The sequence below is a fragment of the Pteropus alecto genome, unplaced genomic scaffold, assembly GCF_000325575.1.
Source record: "Pteropus alecto unplaced genomic scaffold, ASM32557v1 scaffold177, whole genome shotgun sequence".
Classification (NCBI taxonomy): domain Eukaryota; kingdom Metazoa; phylum Chordata; class Mammalia; order Chiroptera; family Pteropodidae; genus Pteropus; species Pteropus alecto.
In genome coordinates, this window is record NW_006442207.1 from 12,044,401 (window position 1) to 12,067,224 (window position 22,824).

General features: G+C 34.8%; 1 protein-coding gene and 2 pseudogenes across 1 annotated transcript in view; all 3 read left to right on the plus strand.

Moving 5' to 3' along the window:
- The first annotated feature begins 772 nt into the window (after positions 1 to 772).
- PCGF6 (polycomb group ring finger 6) overlaps positions 773 to 22,824 on the plus strand; it is a 27,088-nt gene continuing 5,036 nt past the window's right edge. The window contains exons 1-9 of the mRNA XM_006920895.3: positions 773 to 1,221; positions 1,991 to 2,090; positions 2,179 to 2,275; positions 3,047 to 3,102; positions 3,192 to 3,251; positions 4,102 to 4,210; positions 8,965 to 8,992; positions 13,065 to 13,163; positions 18,685 to 18,771. Coding sequence (XP_006920957.1) covers positions 859 to 1,221; positions 1,991 to 2,090; positions 2,179 to 2,275; positions 3,047 to 3,102; positions 3,192 to 3,251; positions 4,102 to 4,210; positions 8,965 to 8,992; positions 13,065 to 13,163; positions 18,685 to 18,771 — 999 coding nt within the window. The 5' untranslated portion in view covers positions 773 to 858. The remainder of the gene's footprint in view (positions 1,222 to 1,990; positions 2,091 to 2,178; positions 2,276 to 3,046; positions 3,103 to 3,191; positions 3,252 to 4,101; positions 4,211 to 8,964; positions 8,993 to 13,064; positions 13,164 to 18,684; positions 18,772 to 22,824) is intronic.
- Positions 7,515 to 7,632, plus strand: LOC112470232 (annotated as a pseudogene).
- On the plus strand, positions 18,778 to 21,709 carry LOC112470129 (annotated as a pseudogene).

A 22,824-nucleotide genomic window follows, 5' to 3' on the forward strand; every position in this document is an offset into this window, starting at 1 on the left:
CCTAAGAAGTATGCACACCACTCCCAAACTCTCATTCATTTTACTCAGCATTAACACATTCTCTCTCAAATGTGATCCGACCCCCTGCCTCCAGGCCCCACCCCCACCCCCCAGCATTATTTCGTTAAGGTGTATTTGACTCTTTCCTGAATCTGGCTTGTAAGCATCATGACATTAGCTGATACCATCTTAGTCAGCAAGAATTATATACGCCAGCTCAAAATCTCTCTCCTAAGAAAACTGGGGGCAGGTGTGTGGGTAGGTCTCAGTTCCTGCTACAGTAGACCCTCGATAAATGTTTGTTGAATTAAATATAATTGACTTTATGTGTTGGAAAATCGTGTATGGTTTTCGAATGGTGGTTAAATTTCCATCTCGTGGTAATAGAAGATTTAATTCCTCCGAATACATAAACTTAACCTTCATACTTCCTAATGGAAATAATCTCGGCTGGAAGAAACGCATAATTGATACTCAAATTGAAATCATTATTTCTAATGCAACATCATAATAGCGCTTATTTAAGTGCTCTGCGCATCAATCGATACAGACAGAATATTGCTGTCTGAAATGGTACCAATTTCAAAGGCAATGAAGAGAAAGTCAACCTTTCAAAGGAAAAATTGGGTGAGATTTCCCTAAGATGCGGCCCGCAAGTCCGCCCTGTGTACCTGAGCGGCTCCGCTGACATCCCGACTTAGGAGAGGCTCAGCAAACCACATTTCCCAGCGGGCCCCGCAGGTCTCCCGCGCCTGCGCACTGGTAGCGTAGGCAGGCTGGCGGAACTCCCGCGCTATCCAGTCGCCTGGTCTCGCCTCGCCTCTCCTCGCCTCTCCTCGCCTCGTTTTTGACCTCGGCATGGAGGGGGTCCCGGTGGTGACGATGGTTAATGCGGGCGCTGCGAAGACGGAGGGAGCTGCAGCCATGCCACCCCCGCCCCCCGTCTCCCCGCCTGCCCTCACCCCTGCGCCCGCGGTGGGTGAGGAGGGTCCGCCGCCTTTGCCCGAGGCGGGGGCTCCCGGCTGCTCGCGTTCCCGGCCCCCTGAGCTGGAGCCGGAGCGCAGCCTGGGCCGCCTGAGGGGCCGCTTCGAGGATGAGGACGAGGAGTTGGAGGAGGATGAGGAGCTGGAAGAAGAGGAGGAGGAGGAGGAGGAGGAGGAGATGAGCCACTTCTCGCTGAGGCTGGAGGGGGGCCGGCCGGAATCAGAGGAGGAGGAAGAGGTATTTATTACCCGTGCTGGACCACGCCGGGCCTGAGCGGCCTCCAGGACTATCTGTCCCGCCTCAGCCGCGGCAGCCCTCAGTTCGCCGCTGCAGCCCTTGGCACTTGGGTCGACCTCCACACCTCGCTACCTTTCCTGCCTAGGCATGTGGCGCGCAGACTGGCCTGCTGTCCCGCCCCGATTCCTTGCGGACTCATTTTGTGAGGTTCCTGCAGATCACTTAGCTTCTCCGGGTCTGACTCTCTCATTCATTGAATAATTATTGAAACAACTATGTGCCAGGCGGGTAGACACCAAGGGTACCGTGCTCCTGCCTTCCAGGAGCTTACAGTTGAACAGGAGAAACAGCCTATTTCTACAAGGTGTCGAGAGGATGGTAAACCCTTCCCCACCTAGTCAGTCTTTTAATTGGGAAGATTTTTTTTTTTTAATGTGGTGGTGCATACTTCATACACCTAGCCAGTTAGAATTAATATATTAAACTTAAGCCCCAATATCTGGAAAGTTTGCCCATTTCGTAAGTAATTCATAAAGTGCCCTCATGTGGCAATATACAGTATATCCAAAAGAATGATGTTTTTGAAACACTGGTTTATTTTGTGTTACTGTAACTTTCAGCGGTATTTTGAAGAGTTGGAGGCACGGTAACATGTTTTCATGTTGCAAAGTAAGTTACATATTGTTTATAATGAAATTTTTGGATTATGGCTTGAAATTTTGAGAAGACAAGGACTTGTGTTTTAAAACTATTTTTATTGCATTTGCAGCGCCTGATTAACCTCTCTGAGCTGACGCAATACATCTTGTGTTCCATTTGCAAAGGTTACTTAATAGATGCAACTACTATTACAGAATGTCTTCATACATGTAAGCATATAGTTCACATTTCCGAATAATAGATTAAATTTTTGAAATGTCTCAAAAACATTCTATTTTAAACATTCTCTTTCAACAGTTTGTAAAAGCTGCATTGTAAGACATTTTTACTATAGCAACAGATGTCCAAAATGCAACATAGTGGTACATCAGACACAACCTCTTTACAATATAAGGTAAGAGGAATATATTAGTATTTAAAGTATGTTTTTTCTGAAAGCTCGAAGTTGTGTTTTGAGGAATAAATTCTTGATCTATCTCAAAATTAGAAGAGAAGGAACTACATAATCTTTACAGAAATACATATAGAGTACTTACTGTGTACCAGGCACTGTGATAGCTGCTGGAGACTTAAAAAAAAAAAAAGGCACAGGGGGTTTTATTCCTGAGGATTTTAATTCTATCATTCAAGTTAATGAAGCCAGTTTAGGCTTGTCATTTTCAGTATGTTTAGAATTCTATTTTCTGAAAGTAATACCTGAAAAACTGGCCTCTTTAGAAAAGCTTATTTGTCATTGTGGTTTATCAGATTTTCAGTTCATGCTGTTTCCTGAGGGGAGAAAAATACTAAAAATGGATTGCTTTCATTTATTCAGCAAAGACTGTTAATGTTTTTACTACCTTCATAGAAGAGTGCTTTGCAGATGATACACAGAAGTTTAAAATGTAGTATCTGCCCTTAAGCTCATATTTTTAGCAAGGGAATAAGAACAGCATATATGGAATAATTTAGCAATCATTCAAGAGTCTCTGATTAGTTATGATTACATATAATTACTTAGGTTCTCATGGTGAAAACCAGGAGTGCTACCTAAAAGTAATTCACCTCTGAGAAAAGAGATATCCACTCCCAAGAGAAAACAGTACTTAAAAAGAGCATTAATCACTCTGTACCAAAATGCATTGTTCTGAACTCTGAGGTGTTTTCCATCCTTTCCTTTTATTAGGTTGGACCGACAGTTACAAGACATAGTGTACAAATTAGTGATCAATCTAGAGGAAAGTAAGTTTATTTTATTACATAGTTGTAAATCTCAGAATCTCTACTACTTACATTTTAAGTGTAATTTAGTCTGTTTTATCATTTTTTAGGAGAAAAAAAGCAAATGCATGATTTCTATAAAGAAAGAGGTCTAGAAGTACCTAAACCTGGTAAGTTTGGGTGTGTATCATAATGTACTTATAGATTAAAGAATACTAACAAAATTCCCTTTGAAGTTTTTTTGGTGATAGCTGGTTATTTTATGATAAAAGAGAGAGATTTTGAAGGTAATAATGGACTGTAATTCAATTTAATTATTTATAAGAAAGAGTACAGGCCCTGGAGCTAGATTGTCTGAATTTGATACTAGCTCTACACCTTTGCTAGCAGTATGACTCTGGCAAATTACTTCCATGTCTCAGTTTCCTCATCTATAAAGTAGGGATAATGATAACACTTTATAAAATTGCTGTAAGGATATGTTGAGTAATACAAAGCACTTGAAACAGTGCCTGGAACATAGTAACTGCTCAAACATTAGTTTTTATGATGATGGGAATGTCACAGTATGGAAGTTAGATAGATTTGGGTTTAAATCCTGGTTCTTCCGTTTACTACATGGGTGACTTTAGGCAAATTGCCTGATCTTACTAAACTATAATCTCAGTTTCTTTACCGTTAAAAAAAAAAAAATAGCAGTAGTACCTGTCATGGGATTATAACAAGGATTAAATGAGATGGCGCATAATACTGGTTAAGGGTTATCTACAGCTGTTGTTGCTGTATGATGAGCTCTCTCTGTGGCCCTGATAAACCAGATACAGGCCTGCCTTGTGGAGTGGTCTCCAGGCTTGCCTCAAATTTCACTGGCTGTGACAGATTAGCTAATGTTATTAAAGGAGATTGAGTGCTTTACAATCTTTTAATATTGACACAGTCATAATATCTGATTATTTTTCAAAGATTTCAATTTATGAAATTTTTTTTCTAACTCAACTTTTTTCTTTGGTTATCAAACAGCTGTTCCACAGCCAGTCCCTTCAAGCAAAGGAAGATCTAAGAAAGTCTTAGAATCAGTGTTTCGGATTCCGCCTGAACTTGATATGTCTTTATTGCTAGAGTTCATTGGGTGAGTATCCTAAACCTCTCAACCTCTTAACCTTAAAATAATGTTTACAGTCCCAACTGTTATGAAATTATCCCGAACTCAAAATTAAATTTTTTGATATCTTTTAAAAAATTACTTATGAAATATTTAAGACTTAGAAAAAGGTCTGAAGATCAGTACAAAACCACTTGTATCTTCATCATCTAACTTAAGAAATAAACTATGCTGATATGGCAGAAGCCACTTGGCTACCTCTTCATGTTCACTCTTCCTTCCCTTAGAGCTTAATAACCACACTCCTAAAAGTAAAGATTATCATTCTCATGCATTTTTATATGTTTACCACTAGTGTATCTATTCCTAAGCAATATGTAGAATCATTTTTGCCCATTTAATAACTTTAAATGGTATCATACTGTCTTTTCCAACTTGTTTTTTTTCACTTAGCATTGTGTGAGTTATCCATGTTGAAATGTGTAGCTCTATTTTATTCATTTCACCATTGCCTGGTATTCCCTTAAAATATGACACAATTTTTTTTTCCTATACTGTTGAACATTTAAATTGTTTCCTTTTATTTTGCTATTATAAATAATGTTGCTTTAAATATTTTTGTACATATATCCTTGTATATGTATGAGACAGTTCTATAGAGTATATGTAGGTTTATTGAGTCTTAGGATATGTTCGTCTTCAACTTAACTTGGTTTTGGCAAATTGTTTTCCAAAGTAGTTGGACATCTTTCTAATTCATACAGATGGCTTCTTTCAAACACTGGAGCATATGGTATACTCCATTATACTGCAACATTGTTAAACAGACTATCATTCACAAAGTTGGCGCTTTATCAAACTGTAAACTAAAATGCTTTTCTTAGAAAAATCTAGATTTTCCATTTTATGTCACTGATGACTATTTTACTTCTCAGCCAGTCCTTCTTTATAACTCCAGGTTGCCTGTATTATTTATTTAATATCTAGCTTGTGCTATGTTATCTTTATCTAATTTACGTATTCATTCTGTGTTCTCAACTGAAATCAAGGACTCCTGAGAAGGAAGAAACCTTTCTTATTTCTCCACAAAGCCCATGTAGTAGTGGTTGATGATAATGAAATAAAGATGTCTTTGGAGGAATGAGAAGAAACCATATATACCAAACTTTAAACCAGCAATTTCAGTTATTAAAGAATGTGTTTCAACCTAAATGTCCAAAAGGGAACCGGTTAAATAATAATATATAGCACATGAATATGTGTGAACATGGAAGAACCTACAAAATGTCTGAAGTGAAAAAAGCAAGATTCAGAAGGGAATATATAGCTCGTGCCCATTATGTTTTTATAAAAAGAGGGTAGTGGGAAATATGTGCATATACATGTTTTTTTTTTTAACATGAACTGAACATTCCTGAAAGGACAAATAAAATGTTGATGACAGTTGCCTCTAGAAAAGGGCACTGGAGTGTGAGTCTAGGATGGGAAAAAGTTTTACTTTTCATTGTATTCGAATTTTTACCATGTAATTTGATTTGTAATAAGTCTAGTTAATTAAAATTTGGAAATCAAGAGGTTTTTATATTTCTAAAAAATTACTTTTGGGAAATGTAATTTTTTCCACTAATGTACGGTAGGAATTGACAATCAGTATTTTTATACTTTTTTTTTTGAAAAGTAGTAGGAATGCACTTTTGAAAAGAGGCAGGAAAGCACAGATGGGAAATATGGGAGAAAGGTGTGCCACCATTATCTCTTCCCTTCCCCACAGAAGAAATCAATAGTTAATTATGGCAGCCTTTCCTACAGAAGGAGACTTGACCTCAGTGTTCAAGGCAGTCATTACCTCTTACTAGAGTTGTTACAATATTAACACCTTCCTTGCTGTAGAAAAAGAGCCTTGCATAGTGGTTAGCACGTCTGTCTGCTTTACATGCAGAAGGTTCTGGGTTCACACCCCAGGTGGAGCCACAGACCATACCCCAGCTATACCAGGCCCTGGTTGCACACCATGAGTGTGCGGGAGGAGACGCCCCACCTTCACAGATCCACTTCTTAAGGGGAGAGGGCAACATCTGCAGGTCAGGGGTGGAAGTGAGGGCAGAGGGGAGTTAAAGAAGGGGAAAGAAAAAAAGAAAAAGAGCCCTCACTTGGAATAAGGAGATCTAGATGTGAGTCCTAGCTCCTCTGTTATTTAGCTCTGTAAACTTAGATGAATTGCTTTTTGGTTATTCATAAGATGTTAATTAAGGTCCTGCCACATACTGGCACAGCACTCTATTAGCTGCTGGGACTATAGTTTGAGTAAGTTATCTATGACCCTTGCCTTCATGGAACTTTTAGTTTTAACTTCTCACAGCTTCAGCTCCCTATCTGTAAAATAAGAGAATTGAATCTTGATCATTATGATGGGTAGTCTGTCTACCTCATATTATAGTCCTTTATCTGTTTTCAAGTGGTCAAAGTGAAGAAAGCTTCCAGTGCTACAGGGAGTCCTTTTGAAAGAGAGCTTCCAGCTGCAAAGAGTCCTTTTGAAGTCTCCAGTCTCCAGAATTAAATCCCCATGTTTTTACTACATGGAAAAGCTTTTGTGTTTCCACAAAAGTCAGGCTACTGAGGGTAACCCCTAGGAAGCTTTTTCAGGTCAGGGGACAAGTGGTCCAGCTTGTGACCCTGATTGAATTGGAGAAGCAAAAAAAAAACAAAAAAACTGAAGTAGGTTCAGCTGGTAGACAGTGATTTTTCAACCACTGGAATATGAAATTAGATTTCCCCCGTGAATAGGGTATGCATGTTTTGTGATCTAAAGATAGTCTCATACTTCTCTTTTTTGTTCTTCATTCCTATGTTTAAAATAGACAACTATAAAAAGAAATAACTTCAGACAAGCAGCATAGTGTGTACAGAAAGAGAATAGTCTTTGAAGAGTCTAAGTCAAAGTATGTAACCCTTGGGAGGTAACTTAACTTTTCCGATCATCAGTTTCCATATTTCTAGATTGGGAATTATAATAGCAACTCACAGGATTGTTGTAAGAATCAACTTATGGTATTTCTAACATGTCTAATCTATTATCAGTATGAGTATTGTAGTAATACAGGGTCATTCAAAAACAAAGATTAAAGTAGTCCATAGTGCTATAATATGTATAGTATCTGCTTAGGAAATAAAATGGACTCACATGAGAAAAGTGTGATATGGCAAAAATTTGATGCAGTCTTAAACTTGGTGGTGTTTAGTAAACAGGTAGGTTGTATCCCCCTGTATGCTATGTTAGTCCGACTAGAGTATTATATTCAGCTCTGGGCACTACATTTAAGAGAGATGCTGGGTCTATGGCCATGGCACCCTGGACGCGCCCGATCTCGTCTGACCTCGGAACTAGGCAAGGTCGGGCCTGGTTAGTACTTGGATGGGAGACCACCTGGGAATACCAGGTGCTGTAGGCTTAAAAAAAATAAAAAAGGGGAAAAAAAAGAGAGACGTTGGTAAACTGAAGTGTAACCAGAATAGTAAAAGGTTTGAAAACAATGTCATATGTGGTAGCAGAAGGAACAAAAACATATAGTCTGAAAAAGAGAAAGCAATGATAAGTTAACTTCATATTTTTAGAGGGTTATCACATAAAAGAAAGATTACCACTAATTCACAAGAGTACCAAAAAGCAAAACTAAGACCAATAGGTTTAAGTTACAGGAAGAAACATCTGTTTCAGTTTAAGCAAGTGATTTCTAACAAAGTTGCTCATAAATGAAATGGATTGACTTGTCAGGTAAAAAGCTCTATCTCTTTCGGTATTCAAGCAGAAGCCAGATGCCCATACATCATGGATTCTATAGAGATAATTCTCGTAATGAATAGGATGCTTTATTTCATAAATGCTACAATTATGTTATCTTAGATTTATTTTTGTATGTAATATATATTTATATTAATATATAAACACAGTTATAACATTTTAATGTATTTATTATATTTGTATTATATTATGTTTGTATTTATTACATTTGTATTATAAGAATGTATTTATTATATTTGATCACACCTATTCTTCACAACATGGTAGGGAAGAAAGAACGTGGGCTTTGATGCTAGATACACCTGAGTTTGAGTTCCAGCTTTGTCACTTACTATCTCTGTGACCTTAAGCAAGTTATTAAACTTCCCTGAGCTTACCTGTCCTCTGTAGAATGGGGATACTGATAGCTGATTTGTAGGGCTATGGTGAGGATTAAATGAAAAACATGCGTAATATATGAAGACCTAGTATAATGCCTGATATATAGTAAATGCTCAACAAAAGTTAGTGCCCCTTGTCACCTCATGGTACAAAAGTATTGATTTAATCAAGAAATCTGCAAAGGCAAACTGAGTAAATCATGCCAGGTAATTATGCTTTACAAGTAAAACAACGGAAAATATGATAGTGGCCTCTTGTAAGAAATCTATCTTATAAAGGTTAATATAGAGAAAAAAATATTATGATAGAATAAAAAGCAAAAAGAAGTTTTACTTTAAGCTTGGAAATGTTAGAATGCTACATGTGTGCAAATCTAAATATTAAGAATATACTTTTAACTCCTGGAGGTTTACCAAGTAGTATAAAATACTGGATTCAACTGCCTTTGCCTTACCACTAGGTGGCAGAAGTGACAACAGCATTTGTTTTAAAATTAAATTGATGTTTCTCGAGTATTTATATTCATGTTATTTTTCTGTGTTATATGATTAAACATACAGTTTAAAATATTTTATTGATTAATTTTGCTTTCATTTTTCAGTGCTAATGAAGGCACAGGACATTTTAAGGTATTTTTACTTTTATTTTTTATTCACAAGGGGACCCTATAGCACAAAAATTTAAGAGATTAGCAATCATATGTAGATTATCTTAAATTACAATAAATAATGTTTTATAAATAAAAGTTGAAATGTGAAGTACATTTAATAATACGCTCATAATAGATTTATGAGAAAAGAGTTAAGTAGGGATTTATTCAGAACAATGGTCTAAGGAAAAATAAATGAGTAACTTTTAAGAGTCTAAAGCTAAATGCTATGTTAATTTGGTGATAAAAAATTATTCAAAGCATTTTTTGCATAGTTGGCTTTTATAGTAAAACATGAGCTTAAAATTTTATTTGCATGTAACATTTTTGGCTCAAGTTAACCTGCCCTAACTTGTTACTTCAATCATTTACTGAACTTGTAGAGGTAAGAATGAACTCCTTTGTAACATACTTATGTTCAGAGTTGTCTTAAAGTCTCCAGTATCACAGGTGCCTTTGTACAGTGTTGCTCCTACAGTATGAGTTATTCAAGAAAAGGTAACCTTTAAAAGTGTAAATCAGGCCTTATAGTTGGGATTTATAAATATACAAGAAAATAGGTGACTTTGATTTGTTTAGAGTTTCAGTGATTTCATCAAAGTCTATACTAAAATTTGAGTCATACCTGGTTGAGTATACTGTTTTGTTACTACAGTGGCCTAGAGATGTGAATTAAAGCATAAGAATAGATGGATATTCTCTGGACAAAGTATATCATAAATGTTTCCCAGAGATATCAGTGTGATAGAGGGAATGCAGTGTTAAGTTTCGTAACTTTGAACTTTTAAATTGTAAAATATCAAACTTAACGTGATTAACTTTAGGAAAGTTCTTTCATAGTAGTGTGGTGGGTAGCAAAGTGGCATGTAAGTTTCTATATTGGACAAGTGCAGTGTCATGCTCCTAGAATTCTCTGAAACCATCTCTCTAGTGACCTGTAGTAGCTAGACAAGCCAACAGTATTAAAATCTCTTGAAGAAAGAACTAGAAATTAAATTGAAATATTTGCCTATTGCTTTCACAAAAGTACATGTGCACCTAGAATATTTATGTAATTCTGATGCTCATACATCAAAAAAATGATGACAGTACCACCTATGAATATGAAGTATTCTTGCCAAAATAAGTGTGAATCTAATGATACCCCTAGATTTAAATTTATGCTGTCATTCCTTTTATTAGTTGAAATACTCCTATAAAGACAAACTTCCTTCATTTATTTAGTTAGCCAGTTGCGCAGTTAATATAAGAAAGGCAGGATAAATACTTGATTCCCTTACCAAGTTCAAAATAATGAATTGATTCATTAGCATACTCTAGTCATGACCAATTAGGTATTGTTGTTTTCATTTTTACTTTAATATGAACTCGTGGATTTAAACATGTATGGTTTAATATAAACTCGTGGATTTAAACATGTATGGTTTAAATTAATTTTGGCTGTTATCCTTATTGATGTTCAAATTGTCCTATCGTAGATATTATAGTTTGTGATAGCTTCCTTGCTATCTAAAATGACAAGATGTTCCATGCTCACCTTGTACATCTCTTGCCCCAAACACGGAATCAGTCATTTTTTCAAGGCATCCTAGTTCCTTTTGGTGTTATTTCAAAATCACAGTCTGTTTGCTAGGGTTCACCTTGCTACTGAGTTGGTAACTGTTTCTAGGCCTTTTCAGTTGACAGTGGTAGGATTTTCAAGGTAAAGTATAATTGAATTGATATCATCTTTTTAAAAGACATTTTTAGTGGTATGCATTATCTAAAGCCAGAAAATAACTGAACCTCTTTTAACTCTCCCTACACAGCTTTTCAACTACTTTATTCTTTTAATTGATCAAATTGACCGATTGTGTTATAAATGGCAGATAAAATTGCTGTGTTTAATTTTGAAGACGTATCATCCTTCTGTGGAATTTTTTTCCCTTGTTTATTTGCAGATGGTAGGAGGCTATTAGTTGAGAACTGTTTATTTGCAGATGGTAGGAGGCTATTAGTTGAGAACTAGTTTTGAAGTCTTAAACAAAACAAACTGTCTTCTAAAAAAGCTGGATCTGATTTATATGGGAAAGAAAATCCTTGTGAGGCTGGCGTATAAGGGCTAAGGTACCACATGAGAACCCTAGCTTCGAAAGCCAAGACCAATGTTTTTTCTTTCAGATATTGGCAGATCTCATAATTTTATTCTGAGTGATCTAAAAATCACAGTAGTGGTAATGTTAGCTAAGTTGGAGTAAAGTACTTTCCTGGAATTAGAAATAAAAGAAATTGAACTGTCCCTCTGCTGGTATACCTGAAGCCTGCTATTGAGATGGTAAGCTTAGGAAATTGAACTTCAGAAATGCACTGGTTGCCAGGCAGGCAGGCATCTATATAGATGATTCAGAAGAACAGCTTCTCAAGGCATCTAATTAGATTCTTATGCCAGTCAGGCAGTGCCACCTACAATGAGTTACCTTCTTGGGAACTCACCCTGGGGCACATGTATCTCCTTTTTGAGACTGCCTTAGCTTTGTGAGATGATTCCTATACCTGCATTAAAAGAAAGTGAAACTTTTCCATTTTTGTCTAGTATCCTCTGTATCAATTATATCAGTATCCTCTGTAACAACTAGGTGACAACTGGGCCCTCTGTAAGAGTTAAATTTCTTCACTTAAAGAGCAAAATGATCACAATACAGCAGCAATAACTCTTAAGTGCTTACTGTGTGCCAGGAATTGATAATACTTATTTACATAGATCATATCACTTTTTTTGTGGTAATTCTATGATGTAGGTGCTATCATTATCTCTCACAAATGAGGTCATAGAGATGTAGAAAGATTCAGCATCTTGGCCAAAGACTAGGAACTATAAAAATGACAGAACCAGGTCTGCACTTAACACCTATGCTATCTACTACACTGTGGTAATAAGGGATAGATCTATTGTCAGGAAAGGTCTTAAGAAACCAAACTACAGGTGAGAAACCTGAGTGCTGTTACATGGAACAAACATGTGCCTCACCTTCCTTGATCCTCTTCATAGCCATGCTAGGCTCCCTCTCTGCTAGTGCTAGAAAAACATGGTTCAGGTTTTCCTGAAAGATATTCTTTTAGTTTTGATTACTTCATCTTTTCATTTGCATTAGACAGTATCCTTAAAAATGCCTCTGAGTACCTGAGTAAGCTTTAGTTTCTACTTTAAAACTCTGGTCTCTCTACCTGTCACCTCAGACCATTGGATCATATTCCAGCCATCTATGTCTAGATGTTAATCTTTTTTTTTCCACTTAAAAAAGAAAATTTGCCTTTATTATGGAAATTTTCAAACTCATCCAAAAGTAGATAGAATAGTAAAATGAACAGCCATGTACACATCACTAAACTTAAATAATTATAAACTCATGGACCATCTCATTTCATCTGTGCTTTCACCACTTCTTCTCCCATATAATTTTAAAGCAAATCCCAGACTATATCAGTAAATAATTCAGTTCGTTTACAAAAGATAAGAACTTTTTACAAACATAATGATGATACTGTAATTTTTTAAATTAACAGTAATACCTTAATCAAATATCCATATACCATTTTAATTTCCTAGATTGTCTCTTGAAAATTGTTTTATAGATTCGTTTAAATCAGGATCCAAATAAGATCCACACATTGCAGTTGGTTGATATATCTCTTATTTATAGCCCTTACGTATTTTTTTAGTCTAGCAGTTCCTTCTCCGTCTTTTACTTTTTTTCCCTTTGCAGTTTTTGGTTAAAGAAACCAGCTTGTTTTAGACACTTGATCTTGGGTATTCCCTCTCTGTCAATAAATTTTAATTTTACTGTTTCATTTTTGATGAGGTATTAAAATAAACCAGTAAACCTTGCTTATAAAAATTGTTACTTTTCAGAGAAGGGAAGCTAAGCAGAAAAATTTTTTTCTTTGATAGGTAAATTAACTCAAAATTTATAGCAATTTTTTATAAGTATTGAATCAGCTATAAAATTTGCTTTAAGGTTTATACATTTAATGTATATTTAATCTGAAAATTATTTGTTTGTTTATTTATTTAGCCATTGGAAAAGAAATTTGTCCGAGTTTCAGGAGAAGCAACTATTGGGCATGTAGAAAAATTCCTCAGAAGGAAAATGGATCTTGATCCAGCTTGTCAGGTAGAGTATATGTGTGTAAAAGGAGAGGTGATGTTGTGAGATTACCTTTGGTATAGTCAAGAAAGAATCATCTCTAGGATTTCATGCAGTGGCTTTTGTCTTATATGGTAGATATTGTAAAGGCTAACTGATATTGGTACACAGTGATTCCCACTTCAACTTTAATCACATTTGATTTTACTGTTTCTCACTGCCATTTATGACCATCTATTGGTGTCAGAGAAAAGCTAAGGATGTAAGAACTATTAAAGAGCTTCTAGAGCCTCAGTTCCAGCTGTTCCTTTTTCATAATAGAGCAAAAGATTACTTATCATCATCCACTTCTCTTCAGAGGGTATCTTTGCATTTATCAAATGCTTGAGTATAACAAGGTAGCTAAAGACACCTAGATAAGTGAGATATATACTATAGAACCCTATTAGTTTTTTAAGATTTGAAAAAGATCTCCCATTCTAGCTATATAATATTTTCTTGTTGTAAGATGAAAACTTCAGTCCTCGTGTATTTTTTAACATAAAGTGTGAATATACTCGTAATTCTAGTAATGTGGGCCAGTGAAAATGCACATTTATATAGTTTTGATTTTTCATTAGTCAAATTTAAAGGGAATTTTTGTTATTCGTTTATGTGTAAAATTTCATAGAATAATTTTTATATAAAATAGCTATCTGCTGTTTATTAGTTGATATATATTTTAAAGCTGGCTGAAATTTTACTGATGTTTTTAGTTTACCTGTATATATTTGCTGGTACTGGATATATATTAAATATACATTAAATCCAATGAAATATGACTTCTCTTACTGAGCTTACATAATGCTGGCTATATCTCATAGCATCTGAAAACTAGAAATGACTTATCTATCACCTAGTAGCTATAGCATATTTGAGGTGGTTCTTAGTCTTTCGGTTAGACATAGATAGCTGTCTAGAGACTCCTGGACAAAGAATTGTGAGTGATCCCATAGCAGTCTATTAGTTCTAAAAGCAGAAGTCACAAGATTTGTACCCGATTGTATAGAATAACTAAAGTAGCACCCAGGAGGGCTTTCTCTAGGATATAGATTACATCCTCTGTGGCTAAATATGAATCAGAACACAATTACCATTTATAAATTTCGCGTTTGCTGTTTGAAGAAATTTGGTTGTCAAAACTCTAAATTGGTTTTATTGTGTAAAAATGTGGGTTTATTTTTTCCTCACATCATAGAATTCAGAGCTTTTAGCATTTTGAAATAAAATGATAAAAAATTTGTTTCAACCTTTAATTTTCTTTATCAGCCCTTGGCTCTCTAGGTAAATATTTCTTTCCTATTTAGGTACTATATAGCTGGTAACATTCATAAATGACTATTTCACCAAAATGTAAATATAATGGAACAGAGAATTATCAAATATGCAGACCTATTAATTTGTGTCTAAAATTGTTAAACCTTTTAAATCCAAGTGATAGTAAAAAGAGTTACTTCTAGTGTGAGCAAAACATTGAGCTAGTTAACCATTAATCAAAATAAAATTCTTGGTGAACCCAGTCACTTGAGCCTGCTGTACTAACCTTTAAACAAGTTAGTCCCAGGTGGGAAATGTGTGCTTTGTTTACAATATGTGACCTTCATATATGGTTATTTACCTGCAGGAATGGATGATTACTGGGGACTGTTAGCTAATGATGAACTACCTTTAAAGTTATTTATGGAGAATCAAAATTAAAAAGGAAGAGAAGACATTTCCGAAAGATAAAAAATATAGGTCATTCCATGTGTTCTTAAAAGATTTAATTCAAAATAAGAAATCAATAATTATCTGAATAAATTTCTTTCAATAGAGACCTCAGTGCCTCTGGATTACCCTGGTTGATTTAGTGGAATTTTGAATTCATTGATGTCTTTTACTGTATTTTGTTTTATTGTTACTCTTGTGTTGTGTTCTTTTGCACATTGTTTGATCTTCAGAGCTTATTTTGCTTTTATGAAATGAGATTTTAAATATACATAAGACTCATCACTCAGAATTCTTTTTTTTTAGTCTCAGGTTTTATTTTTTAAATTTAAAACAAAATTTTTTTTTTATGGTGACATTGCTTAACGAAACCCAATGTTTCAGCTGTACACTTTAATAATAAGGCATATATATATTTACACTATGTTTACTTCCCAATGTTAGATTTCTTTCTGTCACCACATAAAAGTCTTTATATAAAAGCTGTGATATTAGATTTTGTTAATCCTACCATAATTCCATCTTAAAACATAGATTTTTAAAAAAATCTATTTATTTAGTATGTGGCCCTAACCCTACTATTGTTTCCAAATCATTTTTTAAAGAAACTCTAATGTATCATATGGTGTATCCCTACCAATCATTTATTTTCTGTTGATACTAAATTGAGCATCTATGTACTTGGCTTTAGACTCATCAAAGATGAGGCAGAAAATTCACTCCATCAGGGGATTCAGTTGTATGGGAAAGATACACAAGCAACAACTAAATAACAGTAGGATATGATAAGTGCAGCAAGAGCACAGAGTGAATGATTTAACTTTGAAGAGGTGAAAGAATGGATTTGAAAAATGAATATGAATTTGCAAAAGAAGAAAAGAACTTTCTATCAGATAAAAGTATGTACGAACAAAGAGGAATGAGCCAGTGATTCATTCAGTGAAAATTCCTCTCTTAGAAGTTCTAGTATGATCTTGTTTTTTAAAAGATAAGGGTTTTCCCTCCCTCCTTAAGACTACTTTCACATTCTTATTTCTGCTCTGAAATTCAGAAATATTATAGTGATCCTTTCTAGCAAGACTTGATATGCAAGAGGGTAGAAAGATTGTGCAGAAAGGAATTAACAAAACAGACTTGAGCGTTCTGTCTTTGGAAGCGCCTGCTTAGAAGGTTGGCCCTTCCCTAGCATCTAGGAACTTGGCTTGTAAAAAGTTCCTGCATTAATATGAAAAGTTCCCTAACCGATAAAGGTATTTCACTGTGCCTAGACTATACAAACAATGGATCTGTGATGAACACCTGCTTACCTTCTGGGAGTCTGGAATTTGGTAGTTGCTAGGCAGAGAATGACAACGTAAACAGCTCTCAATAAAAACCCTAAACTCTGAGCCTCAGATTGGCTTTCCTGGGCAAAAACATTGCACAATTGGCTGCATTTCCGCTGCTAGAGAAAGGAGTACTCGGTGTTATCTCCTGGATTGGGAGGGGAGAGCATCGGAAACCTGTGTGTGGATTTCTCCAGACACCACCTACATTTTTTTCCTCTACTGGTCTGGCTATGTATTCTTGCTATGTTGCTATAATCATAGCTCCAGTCATGCTGAATTTTGTGAGTTATCGTAGCAAATTACCAAATATGTGGGTCATGTTTGTGGGATCCTCAGAGATGTGAATCTGAATGAAGTAATTTATGAAATATTTATAGTCAAGTAACTTTAAAAATCAGCATATAAAGTGGGAAGCGATCTAAATGTTTATAAGGGGAATGTATATATAAATTATGATGTATTCATACGATAGAACATAATGCAGCTTTTAAAGAGAGAGAAAGTTAACTGTGTACTCCAAAAGAGTCCATGACATATTAAGGTTTTGTTGTTTTTTAAATAAAAGAATATGTAGAACAATAATATGTGACATAATCCCTTTTTTATAAAAGCAAACAAAAAACCCACATGCACACATAGCATCTAGGAACATGCACATGAAACTGTTAGTAACTGGCCAACCTCTGGGGTTAAGATTAAATTAAAAATAAAATTATAGTGAACAAACCATAAATGTATACCATGTGGTATAAAAGTGTTGGTCTCTGCATTGCTGAATACTTAATAAAAACATAATGATAGTTTCCAAATTCTTTAATTTTTCATGGATCTAAGTTCTGTATGCAAGATCTATCATTGCTTTCAGGTCATTTTGTAACAAGTATTGTTCTGCCAATTTTAAACTGGTAAGTATAAAACATAAAAGTTGTTACTTATTGGAGATTATGCATTATGAGATAGCACAGGAGTTGACAAACTATGACCCATGGCCAAATCTAGACTGCCATCTGTTTTCATTAATAAAGTTTTATTGGAACCCATACTATGACTTTTTTTTTTCATGCTACAATAGCAGAATTGAGTAGGTGTGGCAGAAATCCTATGGCTCACAAAGCCTAAAATATTTATTGTCTAGCCCTTTACAGAAAAAGTTTGCTGACTCTTGATATGCACTTAGGCTTTGGAGAAAGATAGACCTAGGGACAGACTTGGGTTCAGATCTGCACTTTGCTGCTTACTAGCTTTATGACCTTAGGAAAGTTCAATGTCTTCACCTCTTACTATTCCTAATTATAAAATGGGAATTATAATACCTAGCTCACAGGAAAGGGAAGATTAAATGTATAACATGATGTACAAAGTGACTGCTCAGTTAAATGCAACTGCTTTTACTATTTTCCAACTATACTGAAGGTTTTGGGAAAATTAATGTGTTGGCAGTATATAGGATTTTTGGAGTAAATGGAATATGAAAGTAGGAAATTGGGTTAATAGCTGGTTTCAGTGGTTTAAGCCTAGGGGCAGCAGTTGAAAGAATGATATGAACTTAAGAGGTATTATGAACTAAGAAGCACAGAACTTGGTAATTGATTGCATGTGAGAAGAAAGGAAAAGGAGAAATAGGGGTCAGAGGTGATATTCTGGTTTAGAGGACAAGGAGAAATTTCATGCCAAAAACTAAAATGGGATGTTAGGGGATGGAGACAATTAAGTGATATATATTAATCAGACATTAAGGACCTGATATCATTTTAAAGGCAGTGGGATACAGCTGAAATTTACTGGATTTCAATAACCAATGTCACCATAAAAAAATAATTAATAAAAATAAATAAAGGCAATGGGAAAGGAACACTCAGTGAGAGATTAAAGATTTGCTTTTCTATCTTAGCAAGTAGGTATACTAGAATCTTGTTACATTGTAGTATATAATTCTATTACAATATTCTTTCTAGAGCATTCTGTATAAAAGTAGACTTATCTTAGAGCTTCGACATTACTAAAGGGCTGAAAAGACTAAGATTGTTCCATCCGTGAAACAGTTCCCTTAGTGTGTACATCATGTCAGTGTTAGACTTTCCATTGTTGGAGAATGAGATATTCTTTAGAATTATTCAAATAACTAAAGATTGCCTTTTTAAGCATCATATACCCTTTTAATCATTTTATCATGGAATTTATTTAAAAACGTACTTTTCTGCACCTTCTTATGCTGAATATATCAAATGTGATTTAACTTGTTCTCAGAAATTCAGGGGAATCGTTTTGAATATTGGTTGTATTGTGCTGTTGTCCTGCTATGCTCTTTCCATTTTATTTTATTTACTTTTGTAAAATATTTCTAAAATCTTTCTTGAGAGTGTTTAATTAGTCTAAAATAAAATAGTAAGTGTAGTCTGGAAATAATTATATTGATTTTTCTTAATTTTTTCATATGGAAATTTGAAGCATCTGATACTTTTATTTGCCTGTAGGTAGACATCATCTGTGGTGATCACCTGTTGGAGCGATATCAAACTCTAAGGGAAATTCGACGTGCAATAGGTGATGCAGCCATGCAGGTAGGTTTTAGATTTTATCATACTTAGTACCTAGCAGGCAAGTTATTTGATGAAAGAAAAAAGTTGCATATTGTCAATAAAATTTTAAGAAATATTCTACAATTTTCTTAAAATTACCTGGACTATAAATAAGTAATAAATCTGCTTTTTCTACCTTCTTGGAGCCTGTGGAGGCCTCCTGGGAACAGGACTTCTAAAATGACAAATATGTCTAAAAGACTATGGGCCAAGGCCATTTTTGCTGGCTGTAAGCGGGTTCTCCGGAACCAGAGAGAGCACACAGCTCTCCTTAAAACTGAAGGTGTTTATGCTTGAGATGAGACTGAATTCTGTCTAGGCAAGAGATGTGCTTATGTGTACAAGGCAAAGAACAACACAGTGACTCCTGATGGCAAACTGAACAAAACCAGGGTAATCTGGGGTAAGGTGACTGGTGCTCATGGAAAAGGGCATGGTTCGTGCCAAATTCCAAAGCAACCTTCCTGCTAAGGCCATTGGACACAGAATCCATGTAAATGCTGTACCCCTCAGGGATTTAAACTTATTGAAAGTAAATAAATAAAAGGTTTGTAAAAAAATAAATAATAATAAAGCTAATATTTATTGAATGCTTACTATGCATTAGGCATTTTTCTAAATCATTTCTATGGACAAGCTGTTTTATTCCTCAATTCTATGACATAGGTATTCTTTTATCCCACATTTTATTTAATTTTTTATTGTATCGAAATATAGTTAATATACAATATACATTATTTTCAGATGTACAACATAGTTATTTAATTATCCCCCGATTTTAAAGACAAGGAAACCAAGGTACAGAAAAGACATGCAGCTTGCCCACAGTGAGTTAGTGGGTGAGCCAGGGCACTTTGACTCTAGGGGCCTTGCTCTTTTTATCTCTGTCCAGTACTGTGGTAGGGCTTCGAAGGCCACTGAGCAAATACATCTGCAAAGACATTTTTTAAAGAAAAATTTGTAAATACTTGTTTGGCTTTAGAGATTGACGTCCATTTCTTGCTCAATAGGTAAGAAGTCATGGTAACTATTTTGATATTTTAATTAGCCTGTAATGTGATTGAGAATATAATGTGAAATCTCTTAGGATAAATAAAAAGCAGGATAGGATCTATAATTTTAATGACACATATTCCAATGTATCACTGAACCTGGAGTAATATATTGTTTTAAGAACTATATGGCTCTAAGAAGCTTATAAAGTACTAATAAAGATTTAATGAGCAGCTCTCAGTTTAAACAAATTTTTGTTTAATTTATTAGATATATAATTCTTTATTTTGGTGAAATTGCCTGTGCTCCATGATCAACTACTTAAAATAAGATACAGAATTTTGTAAGAATTATCTTCTTAGTGTGGATTATACAATTCCTTGAAAGAAGCAGAATGGATAACACAAACACTTATATGCATACACACATGTATATTTTAATAACATACAATGAAATGCGTGAGTTTTGACAAAGACATATACTGGTTCAACTCAAACCTCTTCTTGAAATTTGGAACACTACTATTATTATTCCCAGAGAGTTATTACTTTTTAATAGCTTTATTGAGGTATAATTAATTCACCCATTTAAAGTATACAATTCAGTGATTTTTAGAATATTTACAGAGTTGTGAAACTATCACCCCAGTCAATTTTAGAACATTTTTATCACCCCACAAAGAAACCCTGTACCCATTAATATTCATTCCCCAGATAACCCCGATCCTCCAGCCTTTATGAACCATTACTCTACTTTCTATTTTTGTATTTATCTGTTCAGAAAATTTCATATAAATAGAATCATACAATATATGGTCCTTTGTGACTGGCTTCTTTTACTTAGCATGATGTTCTCAAGCTTCATTCATGTTTTAGTATGTATCAGTACTTTGTTCCTTTTCATGGCTGAATATTTCATTATATGGATATTCAGTATTCTAGAGAAGGCTGAAACTCAGGACAGCAGTGGAAGAATTAGGAAAGATCACTGAGAGCAAAGATGTGTCATTAGAGACCAAGGCTAAGATCGTCCATACCTTTATTTCCCAGTTACTATGTACAGATGTGAAAATTGGACAGTGAATAAGGCTGGTAGGAAAAAAAATTGATTCATTTGAAATATGGTGTTGGAGGAAAGCTCTACAGATACTCTAGACTGCCAGGAAGACAAACTAGTGGGCCCTAAAGGAAATTAAGCCTGAAACATTACTGGAGGTGAAAATGACAAACTGAAGCTGTTCTACTTTGGATACATCATGAGAAGGCAGGGTTCTTTGGAAAAGACAATGTTGGGAAAAATAGAAGGCAGCAGGAAAAGAGAAAGACCAAATATGAAGTGCATCGATTCCATAAAAGAAGCCATAGGCAGGAGTCTACAGAGCTGAGTGGGGCTGCTGAAGACAGAACACTGTGGGCATCGCTCATTCATAGGGTTTCCAAGAGTTAGAGCTGACTCAACAGCATATAACACACACATATAGATATTCTACATTTTATTTAACCATTCATCAACTAATGGATATTTTGGTAGTTAACATCTTTTTGGCTAATATGAATGGTGCTGCTTTGAACATTGATCTCTAAGTTTTTGTATGGACATGTTTTTATTTCTCTGGTATATTTTGGGTCATATGGTAGCTCTGGTTTTAACTTTTAAAGAGATAATAGGCAGAACGGAGGTCTAGACAGTTGTAATAAAACCATGTAAGGCTATAGGCCATAGTATGAACTTTGGATTTTAATTGAGTTAGGTGGGAAATGCGATTGGAGAAATTTGAGCCAAGGACAGAAATGACATAATCTGACATAATGGCTTTGTTTTTTGTTTTTTTGTTTTTACCAATACCATTTTAAGTTTAATTTTTAATTTTTATTTTTCAATAACAGTTGACATTCAGTATTATTTTATATTAGTTTCAGGTGGACAGCATAGTGATTAGACACATAATTTACAAAGTGATTCATCCCAATTAGTCTAGTACCCACCTGGCACTGTACATAGTTATAGTATCATTCATTATATTCCCTATGCTGTACTTTACATCCCCATGACTATTTTATAACTACCAGTTTGTACTTCTTAATCCCTTCAACTTTTTCACCCAGCCCCAATCTGATGTATGTTTTGGAAGACTCACTCTGGTTGGTAGTTTAAAAACACCATAAATGGAGACATCTAAGTATAAAAGATAAATATAATAGACATTATAAGTATCTCATTTTATAAAATGTGGTTTTATATATATATTGAAGTTGTTTTGAGATTTTGGAACAGCTATACTTTGTTTTATATGTCTACTCATCGGTATATTGTTTGCAAATGATGTTTTCATTTCTGAAAAACTTGTATTTATGTAAAAATTTTAATAGAATCTTTCTATTTATGTTATAGTGCAAATTCATTTACTTTGATTAGGCTAATTAGAACAGATCTGATGGTCCACAGCCAAACATAATATGGGATTATGTACTACTTGGCTTATTCTGTGTTTTAAGTATTTTTTAGTTTAAATTCCTTAGCTACAAATATAAGAGGGTTGAAATAATACCAACCATATTCTCTGATCATAATGCTTTGAAACTAGAGATCAACTGCAAAAAGAAATCAGGAGGAACCACAAATACATGGAGATTAAACAACATGCTACTGAAAAATAACTGGTTCAGGGAAGAAACAAAAAGAGCAAGAGATACATAGAAATGGATGATAATGATAGTACAACATATCAAAACTTTTGGGACACGGCAAAAGCAATCCTAAGAGGAAAGTTCATATCATTACAGGCCTATCTCCAAAAACAAGAACGAGCTCAAATAAACAACCTAACGCTCCATCATACAAAACTAGAAAAGGAAGAACAAATGAGGCCTTAAGTCAGCAGAAGGAAAATACAAAACTAGGAAGAACAAATGAGGCCTTAAGTCAGCAGAAGGAAATAATCAAAATTAGAGCAGAAATAAATGAAATTGAAAAAAAAAATAGAAAAAAAAAAATAAACAAAGAGCTGGTTCTTTGAGAAGGTTAATAAAATTGACAAACCCC